The sequence below is a fragment of the Salvelinus alpinus genome, chromosome 3 (genome assembly GCF_045679555.1).
Source record: "Salvelinus alpinus chromosome 3, SLU_Salpinus.1, whole genome shotgun sequence".
NCBI classification, from domain to species: Eukaryota; Metazoa; Chordata; class Actinopteri; order Salmoniformes; family Salmonidae; genus Salvelinus; species Salvelinus alpinus.
In genome coordinates this window covers 77,225,370-77,249,006 of record NC_092088.1, presented here as the reverse complement: position 1 = coordinate 77,249,006, position 23,637 = coordinate 77,225,370, and the positions used below count along the sequence as shown (strand labels likewise).

The following is a 23,637-nucleotide window of genomic DNA, read 5'->3' as shown; positions in this document are numbered from 1 at the left end:
AGCGGTAAGAAGAGAGGGAGAGAGATGAAGAGGTGAATGAGAAGGTAAGGACCGTAAAGCTGGGTGTATCTGGCTGACTGACTGACTGACTGGCTGACTGGTTGGGTGACTGACTGGCGGACTGACTGTCTGGCCGACGAGCTGACTGGCTGGCTAACTGGGTGACTGATCACTGAGGCCAGGGTTGGAGACTGGTCATGAGACCAGTGGCTCAGTAATCTCATAGACAGGAACTGGGAGAGACGGAAAGAACAAGGATTTAGAGAAACAGAGAGACTGGCTGAGAGAAAGAGAGAGAGACTGGGGACAGGCAGACAGAGTGAGTGAAGCATAGAGGGAGAGAGTCATTGAGTGAGACAGAGAAAAAAGGAATGATTGATTGGGAGGCAGACATTGAGGGAGAGAGTCATTGAGTGAGACAGAGACAAAAGGAATGATTGAGTGGGAGGCAGACATTGAGGGAGAGAGTCATGGAGTGAGACAGAGACAAAGGGAATGATTGAGTGGGAGGCAGACATTGAGGGAGAGAGTCATTGAGTGAGACAGAGACAAAGGGAATGATTGAGTGGGAGGCAGACATTGAGGGAGAGAGTCATTGAGTGAGACAGAGACAACGGGAATGATTCAGTGGGAGGCAGACATTGTGGGAGAGAGAGAAAGAAGAGGGGAAGGATACATTAAGGGAGAAGGGGAGAGGTAGTCTGAAAGAGGGAAGTTGTGAAACGAAAGGGGGAGAGGTAGTCTGAAAGAGGGAAGTTGAGAGAATAGAGGGGCAGAGGGTGACGTCACTAGTTGGATTGCAGTGTTGAGTCCTACTAACTACTATAATCCTGATTAGGGAAAAACCTAAGGGAAAACCCCAGCAGCCCTGAACGACAGAACGAGAAAGAAGGAGTAGAGAGAGAACGACAAGAGTCTCTCAACCACCCAGAGAGAGACAAGAGGAGAGGAACAGAGACAGAATAAGGATTCTTTTTAATCTGGGAATTAGGAGAGTAGGCATCACAGAAACTACAGAAAAGGAACCACATAACCACAGTAAGTAGATTATTAATCTGTGTAAAAAATGTTTTTTAAAGACTGCAGAGAAGCAGGAATTTGTAGTCCCTGCATTACATAGCTACTTTCTTCATTGATTTCTTCTCATATTTCATTGCCTCATTCTGCCGACCCCTCGTACCTCACCTCTCGCCATACTCTCGTCATTACCCTATAACCGCCCTCTCCCCTTCCTCCCCTCTCCCCCTCTCCAGGTCAGGATGCCCACTAACGGGACAAACTGTCCACTGAAGCTGCAGTTTGGTCTGATCAATCATGAGAGTTGCTACCTCACCGCAGAGGCCTTTGGCTTCAAGGTGAGATACCTCATCTGACACAGCTTAGTCTTACTGTGTTCCTGTCTAGACTGGTGCCAGTCTGGTCTGCTTTAGCCAACTCCTTTGTCCTTTTCATGCCAGAGAAGAGTAGATGCCAAACAAGTTTGTCAAAAGCAGGAAAGAGTTTGAAAGGAGGAAGACAGGAGAAGAGGGTAGGACGGAGGGAGACAAGTGGAGCTATTCCCAGTGCTCTGTTTGACAGTGATCTCTCCTCCATCTGTAGAGCTATTCCCAGTGCTCTGTTTGACAGTGATCTCTCCTCCATCAGTAGAGCTATTCCCAGTGCTCTGTTTGACAGTGATCTCTCCTCCATCTGTAGAGCTATTCCCAGTGCTCTGTTTGACAGTGATCTCTCCTCCATCAGTAGAGCTATTCCCAGTGCTCTGTTTGACAGTGATCTCTCCTCCATCAGTAGAGCTATTTCCAGTGCTCTGTTTGACAGTGATCTCTCCTCCATCTGTAGAGCTATTCCCAGTGCTCTGTTTGACAGTGATCTCTTCTCCATCAGTAGAGCTATTCCCAGTGCTCTGTTTGACAGTGATCTCTCCTCCATCAGTAGAGCTATTCCCAGTGCTCTGTTTGACAGTGATCTCTCCTCCATCTGTAGAGCTATTCCCAGTGCTCTGTTTGACAGTGATCTCTCCTCCATCAGGTGAATGCATCGGCCCCCAGTCTGAAGAGGAAGCAGGTGTGGACGTTAGAGCAGGACTCCCAGGTCCCCCAGGTGGTTTACTTCCGCAGCCATCTGGGCCGATACCTGGCCTCCGACAAGGATGGCAAGGTCACCTGCGAGGCCGAGGTCCAGAACACAGACTGCCGCTTCCTGATCGCTGCCCAATCAGACGGCCGCTGGGCACTGCAGTCTGAACCCTATCTGAGGTTCTTTGGAGGCTCCTGGGACAACCTGTCCTGCTTCACCCAGGTGATCACAGAGGCGGAGCTGTGGGCAGTACACCTGGCGCTCCACCCGCAGGCCAACCTGCTCAGTATGGCCCGCAAGCGCTACGCCCACCTGTCACCCCGCAACGGCGAGATCACCGTGGACCGGAAAATTCCGTGGGGCGTGGCAGCGCTCTTGACGCTCGTCTACCTGGATGGGAAGTACCGGCTCAAGACCTGTGACAGCCGTTACCTAGTCAACGATGGGAAGCTGTCAGCGGAGAGCGGTAGGGGCACAGGGTACACACTGGAGCTGAAGTGTGGGAAGCTGGCATTTAAGGACTGTGAGGGGAAGTACCTGAGTCCCATGGGCCCCACGGGGACACTGAGGTCTGGCAGGTGCAGCAAGCCGGGGAAGGACGAGCTGTTTGACCTGGAGGAGAGCCACCCTCAGGTGGTGCTGATGGCAGCCAACAGTAAATATGTGTCTATACGGCAAGGTAAGACATACACCACATACACAGTAGAGGAAACACAGTATGAACATGTGCATCACACACACATAAATATACAGTACACACCTCTTACATTGTCTTTCTGTTTTTAGTTTTTCACTCTCTCTCTCCTCTCTAAAACTACTCTTACAACTGCTACTACTACAACTACTGCTACTGCTACTCCCACATAATTATTGTACCACGTAATACCTACTGTGGTAACTGAGCTTTCAAATGTACAGGAAATACATTAGTGGCCGTATTGAATATGCATGGACCCATACCACTGCCACTCGATAGGGATGTTTGACAGCCGATAGGGACTGTTCCATAATTATGGGTAATGTAGTTTTCAGGTTCCTTATCTTGTCATATTGCCTGAGGTTGGATGTTTCCTCGAAGACCAGATGAACACAGTTGATATGGTGTCGGGTGTGTGTGTGTGCGTGCGAGTGTGCATGCGTTGATTGATTGTTCTGTTTCTAACATTCTATTATTGTGTTGTTATAGGGCTTTCAGTAGTAAAATTCCACTGCTTCCTTACAGTAGCTTAAAGGAATATTTTAGGATGTTGGCAATGAAGCCCTTTATATACTTCCCCAGAGTCAGATGAACTCATAGATACCATTTTTATGTCTCTGCATCCAGTATGAAGGAAGTTAGAGGTAGTTTCGTGAGCCAATGCTAACTAGCAGTTACATAAACTTCCAGTCATTGCGCTAACGCTAGTTAGCAACTTCCTTCAAACTGCATGCAGAGACTTTATAAATGGTATCCACGAGTTCATCTGACTCTGGGGAAGTAGATATCCTGAAGTATCCCTTTAACTTTAGAGTGCTTTTGAAACCCACTGCAGAATAATGTCTCTTTCCCATTGCCCGAGCGACAAACAACTGCATTATCATAGACCCGGTAGCTGATTCCAGAATCTGTTATCAGTATCTCATCTCTTAAAATCGAGATTGAATCTAGAGTAAATCTATTCCAAGAATCTAGAGCAGTAGTATTATTCAAAGTCGGGGTCGCGACCCAAACTGCAGTGGGGTCGTCAAATAATTAAAATAAATGTAGGAACAAAAAATTAAGCGCACACACACTATATATATACAAAGGTATGTGGACACGCCTTCAAATTAGTGGATTCGTCTATTTCAACCACACCTGTCATAGGATGCCATCTTTCCAACAAGTCAGTTCGTCAAATTACTGTAAACTGTAAGTTCTGTTTTTGTGAAGTGGAAACATCTAGGAGCAACAACGGCTCAACCACGAAATGGTAGGCTACACAAGCTCACAGAACGGGACCACCGAGAGCTGAAGCACGTAACTCGTAAAAATTGTCTGTCCTCGGTTGCAACACTCACTACCGAGTTCCAAACTGCCTCTGGAAGCAACATCAGCACAAGAACTGTTAGTCGGGGGGTTCATGAAATGGGTTTCCATGGCCAAGCAGCCGCACACAAGCCTAAGATCACCATGCGCAATGCCAAGCATCGACTGGAGTGGTGTAAAGCTCGCTGCCATTGGACTCAGAGCAGTGGAAAAGCATTCTCTGGAGTGATTAATAACTTTTTCCCATCTGGCAGTCCAACAGACGAATCTGGGTTTGGCGGATGCCAGGAGAACACTACCTGCCTCAATGCATAGTGGCAACTGTAAAGTTTGGTGGAGGAGGAATAATGGTCTGGGGCTGTTTTTCATGTTTCAGGCTAGTTAGTTCCAGTGAAGGGAAATCTTAATGCTACAGCATACAATGACAATCTAGACGACAGTTTGAGGAAGGCCCTTTCCTGTATCAGCATGACAATGACCACATGCACAAAGCGAGGTCCATACAGAAATGGTTTGTCGAGATCGGTGTGTGTAACGGATTTCCTCTTCGTCTGAGGAGGAGTAGCAAGGATCGGACCAATGTGCAGCGTGGTAAGTGTCCATAATGAGAATATTATATTATAATATTATTATTATAACAAAATAACAAAAGTACAAACAAACAACCGAAACAGTCCCGTATGGTACTAACACAGGAAACAACCACCCACAAAACACAATAGAAAACAGGCTACCTAAATATGGCTCCCAATCAGAGACAACGACTGACACCTGCCTCTGATTGAGAACCATACTAGGCCAAACACATAGAAATCTACCAACAGAACAAAACATAGAAAAACAACATAGAATGCCCACCCCAACTCACGCCCTGACCAACTAAAATAAAGCCATAAAAAAAGGAACTAAGGTCAGAACGTGACAGTGTGGAAGAACTTGACTGGCCTGCACACAGCCCTGACCTCAAACCCATCGAACACCTTTGGGATGAATTGGAACACCGACTGCGAGCCAGGCCTTATCGCCTAACATCAGTGCCCAACCTGACTAATGCTCTTGTGGCTGAATGGAAGCAAGTCCTCAGAGCAATGTTCCAACATCTAGTGGAAAGCCTTCCCAGAAGAGTGGAGGCTGTTAAAGCAGCAAAGAGGGGACCAACTCCATATTAATGCCCATGATTTTGGAATGAGATGTTCGATGAGCAGGTGTCCACATACTTTTAGTCATGTAGTGTATTATTGTATGGGACAATACATACCCGGCCGGTACGAGAGGGAGAAGGGCCCATCTGGCTTGGCTGGAGTTGAGGCGCTTGGCGATGCGGAGATACTCCAGGTTCTTGTGGTCAGTCCACACAATGAACAGATGTTCCGCCCCCTCCAGCCAGTGCCTCCATTCCTCCAACGCTATCTTCACTGCGAGAAGCTCCCAATTCCCCACATCGTAGTTCCTTTCCGTGGCGTTGAGGCGATTGGAGAAGAAGGTGCAGGGATGTAGCTTGAGGTCAAGGGCAGAACGCTGGGACAGGACAGCCCCCCACTCCGACGTCCGAAGAACCGGTCTCCACCACGAACTGAGATGGATCCGGAGGAACCAGGATGGGAGCTGTGGTGAAGCGATGTTTGAGGTCCTGGAACGCCCGGTCAGCAGCTGTGGACCACATGAACGGAACCTTTGGCGTGGTGAGTGCTGACAAGGGGGAAGCCATGGTGCTGTAACCCCGGATAAAGCGGAGATAGAAATTGGCGAACCCCAGGAAATGTTGCAGCTGCACCCTGGACGTAGGCTGAGGTACAATCCATCACTGCTCTCACCTTCCCGGGATCCATCTGGATACTCCCAGCAAAGATGATGTAACCCAGAAAAGGTGATGGTGGAGCGATGGAACTCGCACTTCTCTGCCTTCACAAACAGCTGATTCTCCAGAAGGCGTTGAAGGACCTGCTGGACGTGGAGCACGTGTTCTTGAGGGGAGTGGGAGAAGATGAGGATGTCATCAATGTAGGCGAAGATGAACCGGTTCAACATGTCGCGGAGAACATCATTCACCAGAGCCTGGAACACAGCGTTTGTGAGGCCAAAGGGCATGACCAGATACTCACGCAGTTCCTTGCTCAGAACATGAGAACATATGAAAGCTGGTGGTCCCTTTTAACATGAGTCTTCAATATTCCCAGGTAAGACATTTTAGTTTGTAGTTATTATAGTACTATTTCTCTCTATACCATTTGTATTTCATATACCTTTGACTATTGGATGTTCTAATAGGTACTTTAGTATTGCCAGCCTAATCTCGGGAGTTGATAGGCTTGAAGTCATAAACAGCGGGGGCTCTGTTCCAGGGTCAGTTTATAAATGTGCATGTAATCTATGGGTCGAGATGCACTGCATACGCCTTCCCCTAGATGTCAGTAAGCAGTGAGAATTGGAATGGGGTGTCTGGGTAGTTCTGTGGCCGTACAAAAGCTCTTGGAACCGGGTGTGCAGTCTTTTCAACGTTCGCCATGACGCATGACAGACCTCAGGATTGCATTCTGAAAAGCTCTCGTTATAGGCTTTAGATATTATCCGGCTCTGATTTTATTCGATATAGGTGTTAAAAACATCATAATGTAGTTATTTTAAACCGAGTTATATCAGTTTATATCAGTATATTGCGATTTTCGGTATTTCATTTGTGCTGCGTTATAGTGAGTTGGACACGTCTTCGTCACATGGCTAATGTTTGCTGCTAATTCCAAAGTTGAAGACGACAATCTACAACCGAGCAACGATTCTTCTGGACAAAGGACAACTTGCACAAGATTCTGATGGAAGCTCATCAAATAGTAAGAACTATTTATGATGTTAATTCGTTGTTCTGTTGAAAAATGTTAAACTACTATTCCGCCATTAATTTCGGTGCGGTCTCGCTTTAACGCACGCTGTATGTCGTAGTAACGTTAATTTTAAAAATCTAACACAGCGGTTGCATTAAGAACTAATGTATCTTTCATTTGCTGTCCAACCTGTATTTTTTTGTCAAGTTTATGATTAGTTATTGATTAGATTAGGTGCCTCTCCCAAGATTTCTCCCGACATTTTGTTTGCAGCTTGGCTACTATTCTCATTGTATAACCACGATTTGTGCCGCTAAATATGCACATTTTCGAACAAACAATATATGTATTGTGTAATATGATGTTATAGGACTGTCATCTGATGAAGTTTTGAGAAGGTTAGTGAAAAATTTAATATCTTTTGCTGGTTTATTCGCTATCGCTAACGTGCATGAATCAATGCTGCTGTGTGGTTGGCTATTGTAGTAAGCTAATATAATGCTAAATTGTGTTTTCGCTGTAAAACACTTAAAGAATCTGAAATATTGGCTGGATTCACAAGATCTTTGTCTTTCATTTGCTGTACACTGTGTATTTTTCATAAATGTTTTATGATGAGTATTTAGGTAATTCACGTTGCTCTCTGTAGTTATTCTAGTTGCTTTGGTGAGAGTTGTGATGGTGGCTGCAATGTAAAACTATGATTTATACCTGAAATATGCAAATTTTTCAAACAAAACATATGCTATACAATAAATATGTTATCAGACTGTCATCTGATGAAGTTGTTTCTTGGTTAGTGACTATTTATATCTTTATTTGGTCGAATTTGTGATAGCTACCTATGCAGTAAAAAAATGGTGGAGAAAAAAAAGTTGTGTCTTTTGCTATCGTGGTTAGCTAATAGAAATACATATTGTGTCTTCCCTGTAAAACATTTTAAAAATCAGAAATGATGGCTGGATTCACAAGATGTGTATCTTTCATCTGGTGTCTTGGACTTGTGATTTCATGATTTCATGATATTTAGATGCTAGTATTTACTTGTGGCGCTGTGCTAGGCTATGCTAGTCAGCTTTTTTACTGATGAGGGTGCTCCCGGATCCGGGATTGGGACCAACTAGAAGTTAAGATTGATTGTTTTTTTATAAGATAAGTTTAATGCTAGCTAACACCTTACCTTGGCTCCTAGCTGCACTCACATAACAGGTATTCAGCCTGCCACGCAGTCTCCTCGTGGAGTGCAATGTAATTGGCCATAATCGGTGTCCAGAAATGGCAATTACCGATTGTGTAACGCTTGTCGTGGTTGGAAGAAGAGGAGGACCAATGCGCAGCGTGGTAAGTGTCCATTTTGATTTAATAAGATTCACTGAACACTGAACAAAACAATAAACGACAAACGAACACTCCTGTACCGTGAAGCAAAATACAGAACAGAAAAATAATCACCCACAAAACACAATGAAAAACAGGCTACCTAAATATGGCTCCCAATCAGACAACGACTGACACCTGCCTCTGATTGAGAACCATACTAGGCCAAACACATAGAAAAGGACAATAGAACAAAACATAGAAAAAACAACATAGAATGCCCACCCCAACTCACGCCCTGACCAAACTAAAATAAAGACATAACAAAGGAACTAAGGTCAGAACGTGACAGATTGTTATGAAAACTTGAAATCAGCCCTAATTAATCGGCCATTACGATTAATCGGTCAACCTCCAGTTGAGTCCCCGGTAGTCAATACACGGGCTCAGGATCTTGTCCTTTTTCTCCACAAAGAAGAAGCCTGCGTCGGAGGGAGAAAAAGAGGGATGGATAAATCCAGCAGCTAGGGAGTCCCCAATGTAGGTATCCATAGCCTTAGTCTCCGGTCCCGACAGAGAGTACAGATGTCCCCGGGGCGGCGTGGTGATAGGGGGAAGGTCAATCCCACAGTCATAGGGTCGGTGCGGCAGAAGCGACGTGGCCCGGGCCTTGCTGAACACCTCCCGAGGTCCTGGTACTCCGCAGGAATGGTGGAGAGGTCCGGGGGACCTTCCGAGCCCCCAGGAAGATGTCACAGGGAAGGTTGTGGTGACTTCAGGCAATGGGCGTGGCAGAACGGGCTCCAGCCCATGATGGCACCAGTATACCAGTTAATGAGGGGATTGTGTCATTGGAGCCAGGAGAATCCCAATACCACAGGAATCCGAGGGTCCTTGATGAGCAGGAACTGGATAGCCTCTCTATGGTTCCCTGACACCCGTAGGTGAATGGGAGTGGTGTTGTGGGTGACTTGGGCCTCTAGAGCGCCCGTCCAGCGCTCTAACATCCATGGGAATGGAGAGGGGCTGAGTGGGGATGTTCAGCTTGGACGCCAGGGTAGCGTCCAAAAAAACTATTGTCGGCCCCAGAGTCAATGAGAACCCGAAGAGATTTGGACTGGTCTCCCCACAGCAGAATGGCATGAAAATGGGTGGGAGCAGTGGAAGCAGGAACGTTCTCCATATGGCCCACCAGAGTCCTTGCTCCTGCCGGTGAGCCTGGCTTCTTTAGAGGACAAGAGGGCACAAAATGACCAAGAGTCCCGCAAAACAGACAACTGTTCATGTCGATCCTGTATTGCCGTTCCGCTGGTGACAGCCCAGCTCTACCTAGTGGCATAGGCTCAGGAAGTGGTGATTCTGACATTTTCGGCAGCCCTCGGGGCATGTCGGGAAGCCTCAGGTCCTCTCGGCAACGAGACCATCAGGAGCTTTCAGGTTGACTCGGAGGCAAGGTGGTATCCCTGGGCGTGCGAGCAAAATCGAATTCCCTCTCCCTCCGTCGTTCCTGTAGTCGCCCATCGATTCGGATGGTCAAAGCGATGAGGGAATCGAGATCCATAGGTAACTCCCGAGCAGCAAGCTCGTCCTTGACCTCCTCCGAGACGCCTTGCAGGAACATATCAAACAGTGCTTCCTGGTTCCAACCACTCTCCGCTGCCAACATGCGGAAATCCACCGCATAGTCAGCCATACTGCAGGCACCCTGCTGAAGCTAGATTAGACTTTGGGCAGCTTCTCTCCCGGAGAAAGGGGCGTAAAAAACCTTCTTCACCTCTGCCACGAATCCCTCCTGACTAATGCATATGACCGGCTGCTGTTCCCATACAGCAGTAGCCCAGGTGAGAGCCCTCCCGGACATCAGCATGATGAGATAGGTTATCTTGGAGCCATCCGAGGGGAAGGAGGAGGGCTGAAGCTCGAAAATGAGGGCACACTGAGCTAGAATCGCCCGACAGGTGCTCGGCTCTCCATTGAAGCGTTCCGGGGGGGAAAACGGGGCTGCCGAGAAGGTAGAGTGGCCGATTGAGGCGGCACTGCCAGCAGCTGGGTTACTGAGGTTTTACTGAGGAGCTGTGGGGTTACCACCGTGGTAGGCTAACCCCCAGACAACCCACGGAATTGCTCCAGCAAACCGTCCAATGCCTGGTCATGGTGTTCGGCCAACGTTTGGACCCCCTCCATAAGGCCACGAAGCAGTTCCTCGTGCCTCCCTATGGTGGCTCCTTGGGAGGAGATGGCGTCGCGCAGCTGGCCCGGGTCTGCTGGGTCAGTCATTGCCAGTTAGTACAATCAGGTATCAAGGTAGACCCAGATGCAGACTGTGGGAAGTAACAATGTTTATTACAGCAACAGGGGCAAAGGGACAGGACGGCTGGCAGGCTCAGGGTCAGGTCAGGCAGAGGTCGGTAATCCAGAGGTGGGGCAAAGGTACAGGATGGCAGTCAGGCTCAGGGTCAGGGGCAGGCAGCGTTGTCAGGTGGGTGGGTGCAGGGTCAGGACAGGCAAGGGTCAAAAACCAGGAGGATGAGAAAAGAGAGACTGGGGAAAAGCAGGAGCTTACACAAAAACGTTGGTTGGCTTGACAAAAAGACGAACTGGCAACAGACAAACAGAGAACACAGGTATAAATACACAGGGGATAATGGGAAGATGGGCGACACCTGGAGGGGGTGGAGACAGCACAAAGACAGGTGAAACAGATCAGGGTGTGACAGTGTCATTAGATTTGGGGTGGGGTCGCGGGGGTCCCCCGCTGAAGTTTGAATACCAGTGATCTGATGTTCAGTGTACAGTCTGTGTGTTTGATGCTGGGGTCTTTGGCCCATGACGCTTGCTCTGAGGTAAAGATGCGGGGTAGTGTTACTCCAACCTGAGGGTTGGAACTGTACCTGTGGTTCATTATTCCTGGTTAGTGCTACGATCTGCAACAACCAAATGGCTGAGTGAGACGAGCAGAAAGGGATGACCTCGAGGCCTGAGGACTATAGGAAACATCAGGGAAGATATGCCGATGACCAGTGGTGTAGTGGAGGGTAAACGCAAATGAACGCAGTTTACACACCTTTTTTTTGCCGGGACAGTTTACCTACCTGTTGCAGAATAATGCATAAAAAATATAGGGAGTGTTACTTTTTTTTACCGCAACCGGCAATCAGAGTTTACCCACATGTTTACCCACATGTTTACCCACCTGTTGTTAACCCACCTGTTGTTTACCCACCTGTTTACCCACATGTTTACCCACCTGTTTACCCACCTGTTTACCCACCTGTTTACCCACATGTTTACCCACATGTTTACCCACCTGTTTACCCACATGTTCACCCACCTGTTGTTTACCCACCTGTTTACCCACATGTTTACCCACCTGTTTACCCACCTGTTTACCCACCTGTTTACCCACATGTTTACCCACATGTTTACCCACATGTTTACCCACCTGTTGTTTACCCACCTGTTTACCCACCTGTTGTTTTCCCACTACATCTCTCTACCCCCAAGCCATAAGACTCCTGAACAGCTAATCAAAGGGCTACCCAGACCCCTCTTTTACACCACTGCTATTCTCTGTTTATTATCTATGCATAGTCACTTTAACTCTACCTACATGTACATATTACCTCAATACCCCGCACATTGACTGCACCGGTACACCTTGTATATAGCCTCGCTTGTTATTTTACTGCTGCTGTTTAATTATTTGTTACTTTTATTTTATATGTTATACTTATCTATTTAACTACTTATCTACTTATCTTATCTTATCTATCTTTTACTTAACACTTATTTTTTTAAATGTTAAAGTCTTTACAGTCTTAAAGCATTGTTGGTTAAGGGCTTGTAAGTAAGCATTTCACTGTAAGGTCTACAACTGTTGTATTTGGCGCATGTGACAAATAACATTTGATTTGATTTACTAGTGCTGATAGACACTCATACGGGGTACACACAAGCTTTCTCGCTCGCAGACACACACATAAAAACTCACACATACACACTTTCCCTCCCTCTCCATCTTGTACCTACAAACATGTACTACACACACACTCTTTCACAAACACAAGCTTTCTCTCTCTCTTTCTCTCCAACACACACTGTATTGGTGAGTGGTGAGGTGCAGAGTGTGTTAAATCATTTATAGCGCCAGGGCGGTTGATCATTGAAGGCGGGGAGTCTGTTTTCAGAAATCCAAGCCCTGCTCTAATTCAAGCTCTGGGTCTCTGGCCCACACCACACCGGGAACACAGCCGGTAGCAACTCAGCCCACAAATCAGAAAGTCAGCTGGGTCAGTCAGTCAGCCACAGACCCCAACCCAGTAATGGAGATAAAGGAGGTTGAGAGGGTTACCCAGGGAGAGAACTGGGAAGAGAATAAAGGAGGAGAGGGAATGGCAAGGGAGGAAAAAAGGGGGCATGGTGAGGGGGGAGAGAAAGGGGAAAGGTGAGGGTTAGAAAAGGAGAGACTGTAGGGGAAAGCAAGGGAGAGAGTGGGGAGAGAGGGATAGACTGTATGCATAGGAGAGAGAACAGAGAGGAGGAGGAGAGAGAGAGAGAGAGAGAGAGAGAGAGAGGAGGAGAGGAGGCGAGATAGCAGAGAGGAGGAGAGAGAGCAGAGAGGAGGAGAGAAAGAGCAGAGAGGAGGAGAGAGAGCAGAGAGGAGAAGAGGTAGCAGAGAGGTGGAGAGAGAGATAGCAGAGAGGTGGAGAGAGAGATAGCAGAGAGGAGGAGAGAGAGAGCAGAGAATAGGAGAGAGAAAGAGAGCAGAGAGGAGGAGAGAGAGAACAGAGGAGATGAGAGAAAGCAAATAGGAGGAGAGAGAAAGCAGAGAGGAGAGAGAGAACAGAGGAGAGAGAGAACAGAGAGGAGGAGAGAGAGAACAGAGAGGAGGAGAGAGAGAACAGAGGAGGAGAGAGAGCAGAGAGGATGAGGAGATAGCAGAGGAAGAGAGAGAGTAGAGAGGAGGAGAGAAAGAGCAGAGAGGAGAAGGAGGAGAGAGAGCAGAGAAGAGGAGAGAGAGAGAGCAGAGAGGAGGAGAGCAAGAACAGAGGAAGAGAGGGAGGAGAGAGCAGAGAGGAGGAGGAGATAGCAGAGAGGAGAGAGATAGAGCAGAGGGGGAGAGAGAACAGAGAGGAGGAGAGAGAGAACAGAGAGGAGGAGAGAGAGAACAGAGGAGGAGAGAGAGCAGAGAGGAGGAGGAGATAGCAGAGGAGGAGAGAGAGAGCAGAGAGGAGAGAGAGAACAGAGAGGAGTATGTGGTGTGTTAACGCGTCCATGTGGTGTGTGTGCATCAAATCTGTTATCATGTCTGTCATCACCTCTCTTTCCTCCCTGGGGTACACTAATCTGCTCTGGCCGGAAAATGAAAGAGAGACGAACGCTCAAATACACACACACACACACACACACACACACACACACACACACACACACACACACACACACACACACACACACACACACACACACACACACACACACACACACACACACACACACACACACACACACACACACACACACACACACACACACACACACACACAATCCTAGCACAGTCTGATAGACAGATGAAGGATGCAGTGAAATAAATAAAGTGAAAAAAAAGAGAATAGCAGACATGGAGGAGAGCAAGTGAGAAAGATACAAAGGGGAGAGAGGGATGGAGAGAGGAATGGAGAGAGGAAGAGGGGGACAGTGGGCCACCTTACCATAGATAACGGGTGGCAGAGAAACTCTCTGATGGATTAGTCGGTCCTGATCCAGTTTAGGGTGGGCAGGCAGGTGGACGGGCTTCCAGGAAGGCCAACACCAGGAAAGTGGAGATCGGTCTGGGGTCTGTTCCCAACCTTACACTAGACTAGTGCAGCACAAGGGGATGTGTGAAATGGCTAGTGGTTTTCAAACCTCTCCTCAGGGACCCCCAGCTGTTCCATTTGAACTATTCCATGGCTAGCACACTTGATTCAACTTGTCAACTAATAATCAAGCCCTTGAGGAGGTGAATCAGGTCGGCTAGTTCAGGATTACAACAATATTGCTAAACGTCTGGGCATCCCCTAGTAAAGGTGTGAAACCCCTGCTCTGGGCTGTGTAGCAGTCAGTGTGCAACACCAGGCCACAATCTAAATGGCAGCATCTGGTATGCTGGACTAACCGTGGTGTCAGCAATGTCTTTCAAGATATCAGATAGGTATATCATCTTCTATTAATGGCCTCTGATTCCTATCTTCTTCCTCTCTCATTCTGTCCTCCTTTCTCTCCTCTTTATCTCTAGATGGGCTGTAGTGTGATCACAGCTGAGCTCCGTAAACTGTTATGGTGATGGTGTGCTGTGAAATGGACAATAAAGCGTGACGCACTGCTGAGATGAGAATCCGATCAAACAAACCATTCCTGGTGATAAGATAGAGAGGTTTTTACACTCCTATACTGGGGGATAGGCTTATAGTTGCTTTAGAAACCTCAGTGTAACTTAGGAGGACCCCAGTGTATGAGACTGGTTAATCAAGTGAAGGGGCTGGCAGAATCTGCCTAAATCAAATCACATTTTATTTGTCACATGCGCCGAATACAACAGGTGTAACCTTTACAGTTAAGTGTGTGCATGCCTGTGTCCGTTGGTGTGCATTAAAATTAAAGCTTGCGTGTCAGTGGTTGGTGTGGAAGCATCGGCCTCCCCCACTGAGCATGGACCAAACAATCTGCTCTTTTTTGCTTATTCTTTTTTTCCCTTCCCTCTTTCATTTGGGGATTGGATGGATTGGCAGATTGGCACTCCAAAGCTGCTTAGAGCATGGCCCCACTGGGAGAGAGAGAGACGGGAGGAGGAGTGGATGGGGGATAGATAGAGACGGGAGGAGGAGTGGACGGGGGATAGATAGAGAAGGGAGGAGGAGTGGACGGGGGATAGATAGAGACGGGAGGAGGAGTGGACGGGGGATAGATAGAGAAGGGAGGAGGAGTGGATGGGGGATAGATAGAGACGGGAGGAGGAGTGGACGGGGGATAGATAGAGAAGGGAGAAGGAGTGGACGGGGGATAGATAGAGACGGGAGGAGGAGTGGACGGGGGATAGATAGAGACGGGAGAAGGAGTGGACGGGGGATAGATAGAGAAGGGAGGAGGAGTGGACGGGGGATAGATAGAGACGGGAGGAGGAGTGGACGGGGATAGATAGAGACGGGAGGAGGAGTGGACTGGGGATAGATAGAGACGGGAGGAGGAGTGGACGGGGGATAGATAGAGACGGGAGGAGGAGTGGACGGGGGATAGATAGAGACGGGAGGAGGAGTGGACGGGGGATAGATGGAGGAGGAGTGGACGGGGATAGATAGAGAAGGAGGAGGAGTGGACGGGGGATAGATAGAGACGGGAGGAGGAGTGGACGGGGGATAGATAGAGACGGGAGGAGGAGTGGACGGGGGATAGATAGAGACGGGAGGAGGAGTGGACGGGGGATAGATAGAGACGGGAGGAGGAGTGGACGGGGGATAGATAGAGACGGGAGGAGGAGTGGACGGGGGATAGATAGAGACGGGAGGAGGAGTGGACGGGGGATAGATAGAGACGGGAGGAGGAGTGGACGGGGGATAGATAGAGACGGGAGGAGGAGTGGACGGGGGATAGATAGAGACGGGAGGAGGAGTGGACGGGGGATAGATAGAGACGGGAGGAGGAGTGGACAGGGATAGATAGAGACGGGAGGAGGAGTGGACGGGGGATAGATAGAGACGGGAGGAGGAGTGGACGGGGGATAGATAGAGACGGGAGGAGGAGTGGACGGGGGATAGATAGAGACGGGAGGAGGAGTGGACGGGGGATAGATAGAGACGGGAAGAGGAGTGGACGGGGGATAGATAGAGACGGGAGGAGGAGTGGACAGGGATAGATAGAGACGGGAGGAGGAGTGGACGGGGGATAGATAGAGACGGGAGGAGGAGTGGACGGGGGATAGATAGAGACGGGAGGAGGAGTGGACGGGGGATAGATAGAGACGGGAGGAGGAGTGGACGGGGGATAGATAGAGACGGGAGGAGGAGTGGACGGGGGATAGATAGAGAAGGAGGAGGAGTGGACGGGGGATAGATAGAGACGGGAGGAGGAGTGGACGGGGGATAGATAGAGAAGGAGGAGGAGTGGACGGGGGATAGATAGAGAAGGAGGAGGAGTGGACGGGGGATAGATAGAGACGGGAGGAGGAGTGGACGGGGGATAGATAGAGACGGGAGGAGGAGTGGACGGGGGATAGATAGAGAAGGAGTGGACGGGGGATAGATAGAGACGGGAGGAGGAGTGGACGGGGGATAGATAGAGAAGGAGTGGACGGGGGATAGATAGAGAAGGAGTGGACGGGGGATAGATAGAGACGGGAGGAGGAGTGGACGGGGGATAGATAGAGACGGGAGGAGGAGTGGACGGGGGATAGATAGAGACGGGAGGAGGAGTGGACGGGGGATAGATAGAGACGGGAGGAGGAGTGGACGGGGATAGATGGAGAAGGAGTGGACGGGGGATAGATAGAGACGGGAGGAGGAGTGGACGGGGATAGATGGAGAAGGATTGGACGGGGGATAGATAGAGAAGGAGTGGACGGGGGATAGATGGAGAAGGAGTGGACGGGGGATAGATGGAGAAGGAGTGGACGTGGATAGATAGAGAAGGAGTGGACGGGGATAGATAGAGACGGGAGGAGGATTGGACGGGGGATAGATAGAGACGGGAGGAGGAGTGGACGGGGGATAGATAGAGACGGGAGGAGGAGTGGACGGGGGATAGATAGAGACGGGAGGAGGAGTGGACGGGGATAGATGGAGAAGGAGTGGACGGGGGATAGATAGAGACGGGAGGAGGAGTGGACGGGGATAGATGGAGAAGGAGTGGACGGGGGATAGATAGAGAAGGAGTGGACGGGGGATAGATGGAGAAGGAGTGGACGGGGGATAGATGGAGAAGGAGTGGACGGGGATAGATAGAGAAGGAGTGGACGGGGGATAGATAGAGAAGGAGTGGACGGGGGATAGATGGAGAACGAGTGGACGGGGGATAGATAGAGAAGGAGTGGACGGGGGATAGATGGAGAAGGAGTGGACGGGGGATAGATGGAGGAGTGGACGGGGATAGATGGAGGAGTGGACGGGGATAGATAGAGAAGGAGTGGACGGGGGATAGATAGAGAAGGAGTGGACGGCGGATAGATAGAGAAGGAGTGGACGGGGGATAGATAGAGAAGGAGTGGACGGGGGATAGATAGAGAAGGAGTGGACGGGGGATAGATGGAGAAGGAGTGGACGGGGGATAGATGGAGAAGGAGTGGACGGGGGATAGATGGAGAAGGAGTGGACCGGGATAGATAGAGAAGGAGTGGACGGGGGATAGATAGAGAAGGAGTGGACGGGGGATAGATAGAGACGGGAGGAGGAGTGGACGGGGGATAGATGGAGAAGGAGTGGACGGGGGATAGATGGAGAAGGAGTGGACGGGGGATAGATAGAGAAGGAGTGGACGGGGGATAGTGGGAGAAGGAGTGGACGGGGGATAGATAGAGAAGGAGTGGACGGGGGATAGATAGAGAAGGAGTGGACGGGGGACAGATAGAGAAGGAGTGGACGGGGATAGATAGAGACGGGAGGAGGAGTGCACGGGGGATAGATAGAGACGGGAGGAGGAGTGGACGGGGGATAGATAGAGACGGGAGGAGGAGTGGACGGGGGATAGATAGAGACGGGAGGAGGAGTGGACGGGGGATAGATGGGTAAGGGATCTGTGTCATTAAACGATTAACTAAATGATTTAGGGATATTCTGGGATAAGTCTAATGTTGGCATGAGCCCTCCACAATCTGTTTCACCAGGGCTTAGTTGTGGTGTTGTGCTATTGTTTGTTTCCTAATACAAACCACAACATGGATACCACGAAAAAACATTTTGTGTTGAACATTAATTAATTAATGAGTTAATTGGTTACAGCATGGCCAAATCAAACTGCCTGTTTTGGTCACAAAGGGCTAGTGATGTGTGTGTGTGTGTGTGTGTGTGTGTGTGTGTGTGTGTGTGTGTGTGTGTGTGTGTGTGTGTGTGTGTGTGTGTGTGTGTGTGTGTGTGTGTGTGTGTGTGTGTGTGCGTGCGTGCGTGCGTGCGTGCGTGCGTGCGTGCGTGCGTGCGTGCGTGTGTGTGTGTAGCATATGCGTGCCTTTGTCTATCAAAACGTGAAACTAATGCCCCATGTATATAGAGTCACCTCATATTCTGTGCATATACTGTTGTTTACTCACTGTGTATGTATGTACTGTATTCTCAACATAGCTCATCCTAACATACCTTCTATTGTACATATCATTCTCTTTTCCAGATTCTATACTGTCTATACACACCATGTATTTATATTCTGGATTCTGACACATTCTATACTGTCTATACATACCGTGTATTTATATTCTGGATTCTGACACATTCTATACTGTCTATACATACCGTGTATTTATATTCTGGATTCTGACACATTCTATACTGTCTATACATACCGTGTATTTATATTCTGGATTCTGACACATTCTATACTGTCTATACATACCGTGTATTTATATTCTGGATTCTGACACATTCTATACTGTCTATACATACCGTGTATTTATATTCTGGATTCTGACACATTCTATACTGTCTATACATACCGTGTATTTATATTCTGGATTCTGACACATTCTCACTCTAATATATGGATTGTTATTTCTGTTTTGATTTTATTTTATTTGTATTTTCAAGACATTCTATTGCACTGTTTGAGCTAGTAACATAATCATTTTGCTGCACTTGCTATAACACCTGCAAATCTGAGTACATGACCAATAAACTTTGATTTGATTGGATGGACCTGTTTCAAGCCACATGTTTTTATAGGTCAGTGTGTAAAGGCCTCCTAAAAAACGTGCTATGTGGCTAAAGTACGGGTTTAGTAACTAAGGCGGTTTTCAAACCCAGAGAATAAATGAGGAATGTACAGTATACTAGTGAATGGCTTTCAAGCTCTACTAAACTATACTGAACAACAATATAATAGCAATATGTAAAGTGTTAGTCCCATGTTTCCTGAGCTGAAATAAAAGATCCCAGAAATGTTCCATACGCACAAAAAGCTTATTTCTGTCACGTTCTGACCTTAGTTTCTTTGTTATGTCTTTATTTTAGTTTGGTCAGGGCGTGAGTTGGGGTGGGCATTCTATGTTGTTTTTCTATGTTTTGTTCTGTTGGTAGATTTCTATGTGTTGGGCCTAGTATGGTTCTCAATCAGAGTCGTTTTCTCTGATTGGGAGCCATATTTAGGTAGCCTGTTTTTCATTGTGTTTTGTGGGTGATTATTTTCTGTTCTGTGTTTTGTTTCACCGTACAGGAGTGTTCGTTTGTCGTTTTATTGTTTTTGTTCAGTGTTCATTATTCGTATTAAAACAATATGGACACTTACCACGCTGCGCATTGGTCCTCCTCTTCTTCCAACCACGACAAGCGTTACAATTTCTCTCAGATGTTGTGCACAAATCCCTGTTAGTGAGCAGTTCTCCTTTGCTAAAATAATCCATCCACCTGACAGTTGTGGAATATCAAGAAGCTGATTAAACAAGATGATCATTACACAGGGGAACCTTATGCTGGGACAATAAAAGGCCACTCTAAAATCAGCTATTTTGTCACACACACAATGCCACAGATGTCTCAAGTTTTGAGGGAGCGTGCAATAGGCATGCTGACTGCAGGAATGTCCACCAGAGCTGTTGCCAGATAATTGAATGTTTATTTCTCTACCATAAGCCACCTCAAACATTGTTTTGGAGAATTTGGCAGTACGTCCAACCCGGCCTCACAACCACAGACCACGTGTGTGGCATTGTGTGAGCAAGTGGTTTGCTGATGTCAACGTTGTGAACAGAGTGCCCCATGGTGGGGTTATGATATGGGCAGGCATAAGCAACCGACAACAACCAAATAGCATTTTTTATCGATGGCAATTTGAACGCACAGAGATAACATGACGAGATCCTGAGGCCCATTGTTGTGCCATTTATCTGCAGCCAACACCAAGTTTCAGCATGAAACTGTCACGGCCGTCGTAGGGAGGAGACCAAGGCGCAGCGTGATAAGCGTACATTCTTCTTTATTTAAAGAATGAACACTGAACAAAATGAACAAAATAACAAAACAAACCATGAAGCTAATATGGCTAGTGCAGACAGGCAACTAAACATAGAATAAGAACCCACAAAACCAAAAGGGAAAATGGCAACCTAAATATGATCCCCAATCAGAGACAACGATAAACAGCTGCCTCTGATTGGGAACCAATTCAGGCCACCATAGACATACATATACCTAGACTCACAAAACCCCTAGACATACAAAAAATCCTAGACAATACAAAACAAGCATACCCACCCTCGTCACACCCTGACCTAACCAAAATAATAAAGAAAACAGAGATAACTAAGGTCAGGACGTGACAGAAACATATAGTGGGGCGGCAGGTAGCCTAGTGGTTAGAGCGTTGGGCCAGTAACCAAAAGGTTGATAGATCAAATCCCCGAGCTGACAAGGGAAAAAATCTGTCATTCTGCCCATGAACAAGGCAGTTAACCCACTGGCCATGATTGTAAATAAGAATTTGTTATTAACTGACTTGCCTAGGAAAATAAAATCAAAAATAATGTGAAAGGATCTGTACACAATTCCTGGAAGCTGAAAATGTCCTAGTTCTTCCATGGCCTGCATACTCACCAGACATGTCACCCATTGAGCATGTTTGGGATGCTCTGGATCAACATGTACAACAGCATGTTCCAGCAACTTTGCACAGCCATTAAAGAGGAGTGGGACCACAATCAACAGCCTGATCAACTCTATGCAAAGGAGATGTGTCATGCTGCATGAGGGAAATGGTGGTCACACCAGATACTGACTGGTTTTCTGACCCACACCCCTATATATTTTTTTAAGGTATCTTTGACCAAGTCTATATTCCCAGTCATGCGAAATCCATAGATTAGGGCCTAATTAATGTATTTTAATTGACGGATTTCCCTATATGAACTGTAACTCAGTAAAATCTTTGAAATGGTTGCATGTTGCATTTATATTTTGTTTCAGTATGTAATTAATGTTAATGCTATTAGCATTTGGCATAATGGACAGAGGTTTTTAACAGTATAGTGGGTCATCCACACGTGTGTGTTTAAGAGTAAGAGTGTGTGCCCATAGATTTCAGACAGCCTGTAATGACGGCCTTTTAGGTGAATCTGGAGGGCACGCAATTCAAATAAATAATCATAAAAATTATGGACATTAAACATTTAGGTACATATAAGTGTCTTATATCAGTTGAAAGCTTAAATTCTTTTTAATCTAACTGCACTGTCCGATTTACAGTAGCTATTACAGAGAAAACATGCCATGCGATTGTTTGAGGACGGCGCCCCACATCAAAATATTTTTCCACCGGCACAGGTTTCATAAATTTACAAATAGCGATTAAATATTCACTTACTTTTTGAAAATATTCCTCTGATTTGTCATCCAAAGGGTCCCAGCTATAACATGTGTTGTTGTTTTGTTTGATAAAATCCTTCTTTACATCCCAAAAAGTCTGTTTAGTTGGCGCCATCGATTTGAGTAATCCACTCGTTCAACATGCAGAGAAAGGAATCCAAAAATCTACCCGTAAATTTTGTTTCAACAAGTCAAAATAAGTTTCTATTTACTCCTCAGATACCCTAAAATGTAATCAAACTATAATATTTCTTACGGAAAGAAGTATGTTCAATAGGAAACCGATTTTAGCAGGTGCGTCCTGTCTTCATGGCGCACGCGAACACGAATTTCCAAGGCTGTGTCCCTGTGCTAAAACTGATATTTCTTATTTGTTTTTGAAATTACAAGCCTGGAACCTTGAACATAGACTACTGACACCCTGTGGAAGCCATAGGAATTGCATCCAGGGAGCTAATTTTCTAAATGACCTTATACTTGCCATTCTAAGAGGATGGTCTCTCAAAAGAAAATCTGGTTGGTTTTTCTTTGGATTTTCTACTATCATATCTATTGTGTTATATTCTCCTACATTATTTTAACATTTCTACAAACTTCAAAGTGTTTTCTTTCCAATGGTACCAATTATATGCATATCCTGGCTTCAAGGCATGAGCAACAGGCAGTTTACTTTGGGCATGTCATTCAGGCGGATATTTAGAAAAAAGGTGCCTAGCCCTAAGAATTAGGGTATCAATGAAACTTTCAGTTGGATTGATTTCGGACTGAACATATCATGAAAGGAACTTAACTGATGTCGCACCTCTGGCCCCTCCCAGGAGTGAGCATCTCGGCCAATCAGGAGGACGAGACGGACCTGGAGACGTTCCAGATGGAGATAGACAAGGAGAGCAGGAAGTGTCTGTTCCGGACTAATGAGGGGAAATACTGGGCCCTTGTGGCCCATGGAGGCATCCAGACTACAGCCACGGAGAGGTAACCCTAACCCTAGCTCCAGCTGCAACCCTAACCCTAGCTCCAGCTGCAACCCAAACCCTAGCTCCAGACGCAACCCTAACCCTAGCTCCAGACGCAACCCTAACCCTAGCTCCAGACGCAACCCTAACCCTAGCTCCAGACGCAACCCTAACCCTAGCTCCAGCTGCAACCCTAACCATAGCTCCAGCTCCAGCTGCAACCCAAACCCTAGCTCCAGACTAAACCCTAACCCTAGCTCCAGCTGCAAATCTAACCCTATCTCCAGCTGCAACCCTAACTCTATCTTCAGCTGCAACCCCAACTCTAGCTCCAGACTCAACCCAACTCTAGCTCCAGCCTCAACCCTAACCCTAGCTCCAGACTCAATCCTAACCCTAGCTCCAGACTCACCCTAACCCTAGCTCCAGACTCAACACTAACCCTAGCTCCAGACTCAACCCTAACCCTATCTCCTGACACAACCCTAACCCTATCTCCTGACTCAACCCTAACCCTAGCTCCAGACTCAACCCTAACCCTAGCTCCAGACTCAACCCTAACCCTATCTCCTGACTCAACCCTAACCCTATCTCCTGACTCAACCCTAACCCTAGCACCAGACTCAACCCTAACCCTAGCACCAGACTCAACCCTAACCCTAGCTCCAGACTCAACCCTAACCCTAGCTCCAGACTCAACCCTAACCCTAGCACCAGACTCAACCCTAACCCTATCTCCTGACTCAACCCTAACCCTATCTCCTGACTCAACCCTAACCCTAGCTCCAGACTCAACCCTAACCCTAGCTCCAGACTCAACCCTAACCCTAGCACCAGACTCAACCCTAACCCTAGCTCCTGGCTCAACCCTAACCCTAGCTCCAGACTCAACCCTAACCCTAGCTTCAGACTCAACCCTAACCCTAGCT

The 23,637-nt window shown here is 47.5% G+C and overlaps 1 protein-coding gene across 1 annotated transcript in view; it reads left to right on the top strand.

Annotated features, from left to right (window-relative positions):
- The window catches only part of LOC139569852 (fascin-2-like), a 40,909-nt gene that overhangs the window by 14,578 nt on the left and 2,694 nt on the right, over window positions 1–23,637 (top strand). The window contains exons 3-5 of the mRNA XM_071391181.1: window positions 1,254–1,355; window positions 2,029–2,755; window positions 22,571–22,727. Coding sequence (XP_071247282.1) covers window positions 1,254–1,355; window positions 2,029–2,755; window positions 22,571–22,727 — 986 coding nt within the window. The remainder of the gene's footprint in view (window positions 1–1,253; window positions 1,356–2,028; window positions 2,756–22,570; window positions 22,728–23,637) is intronic.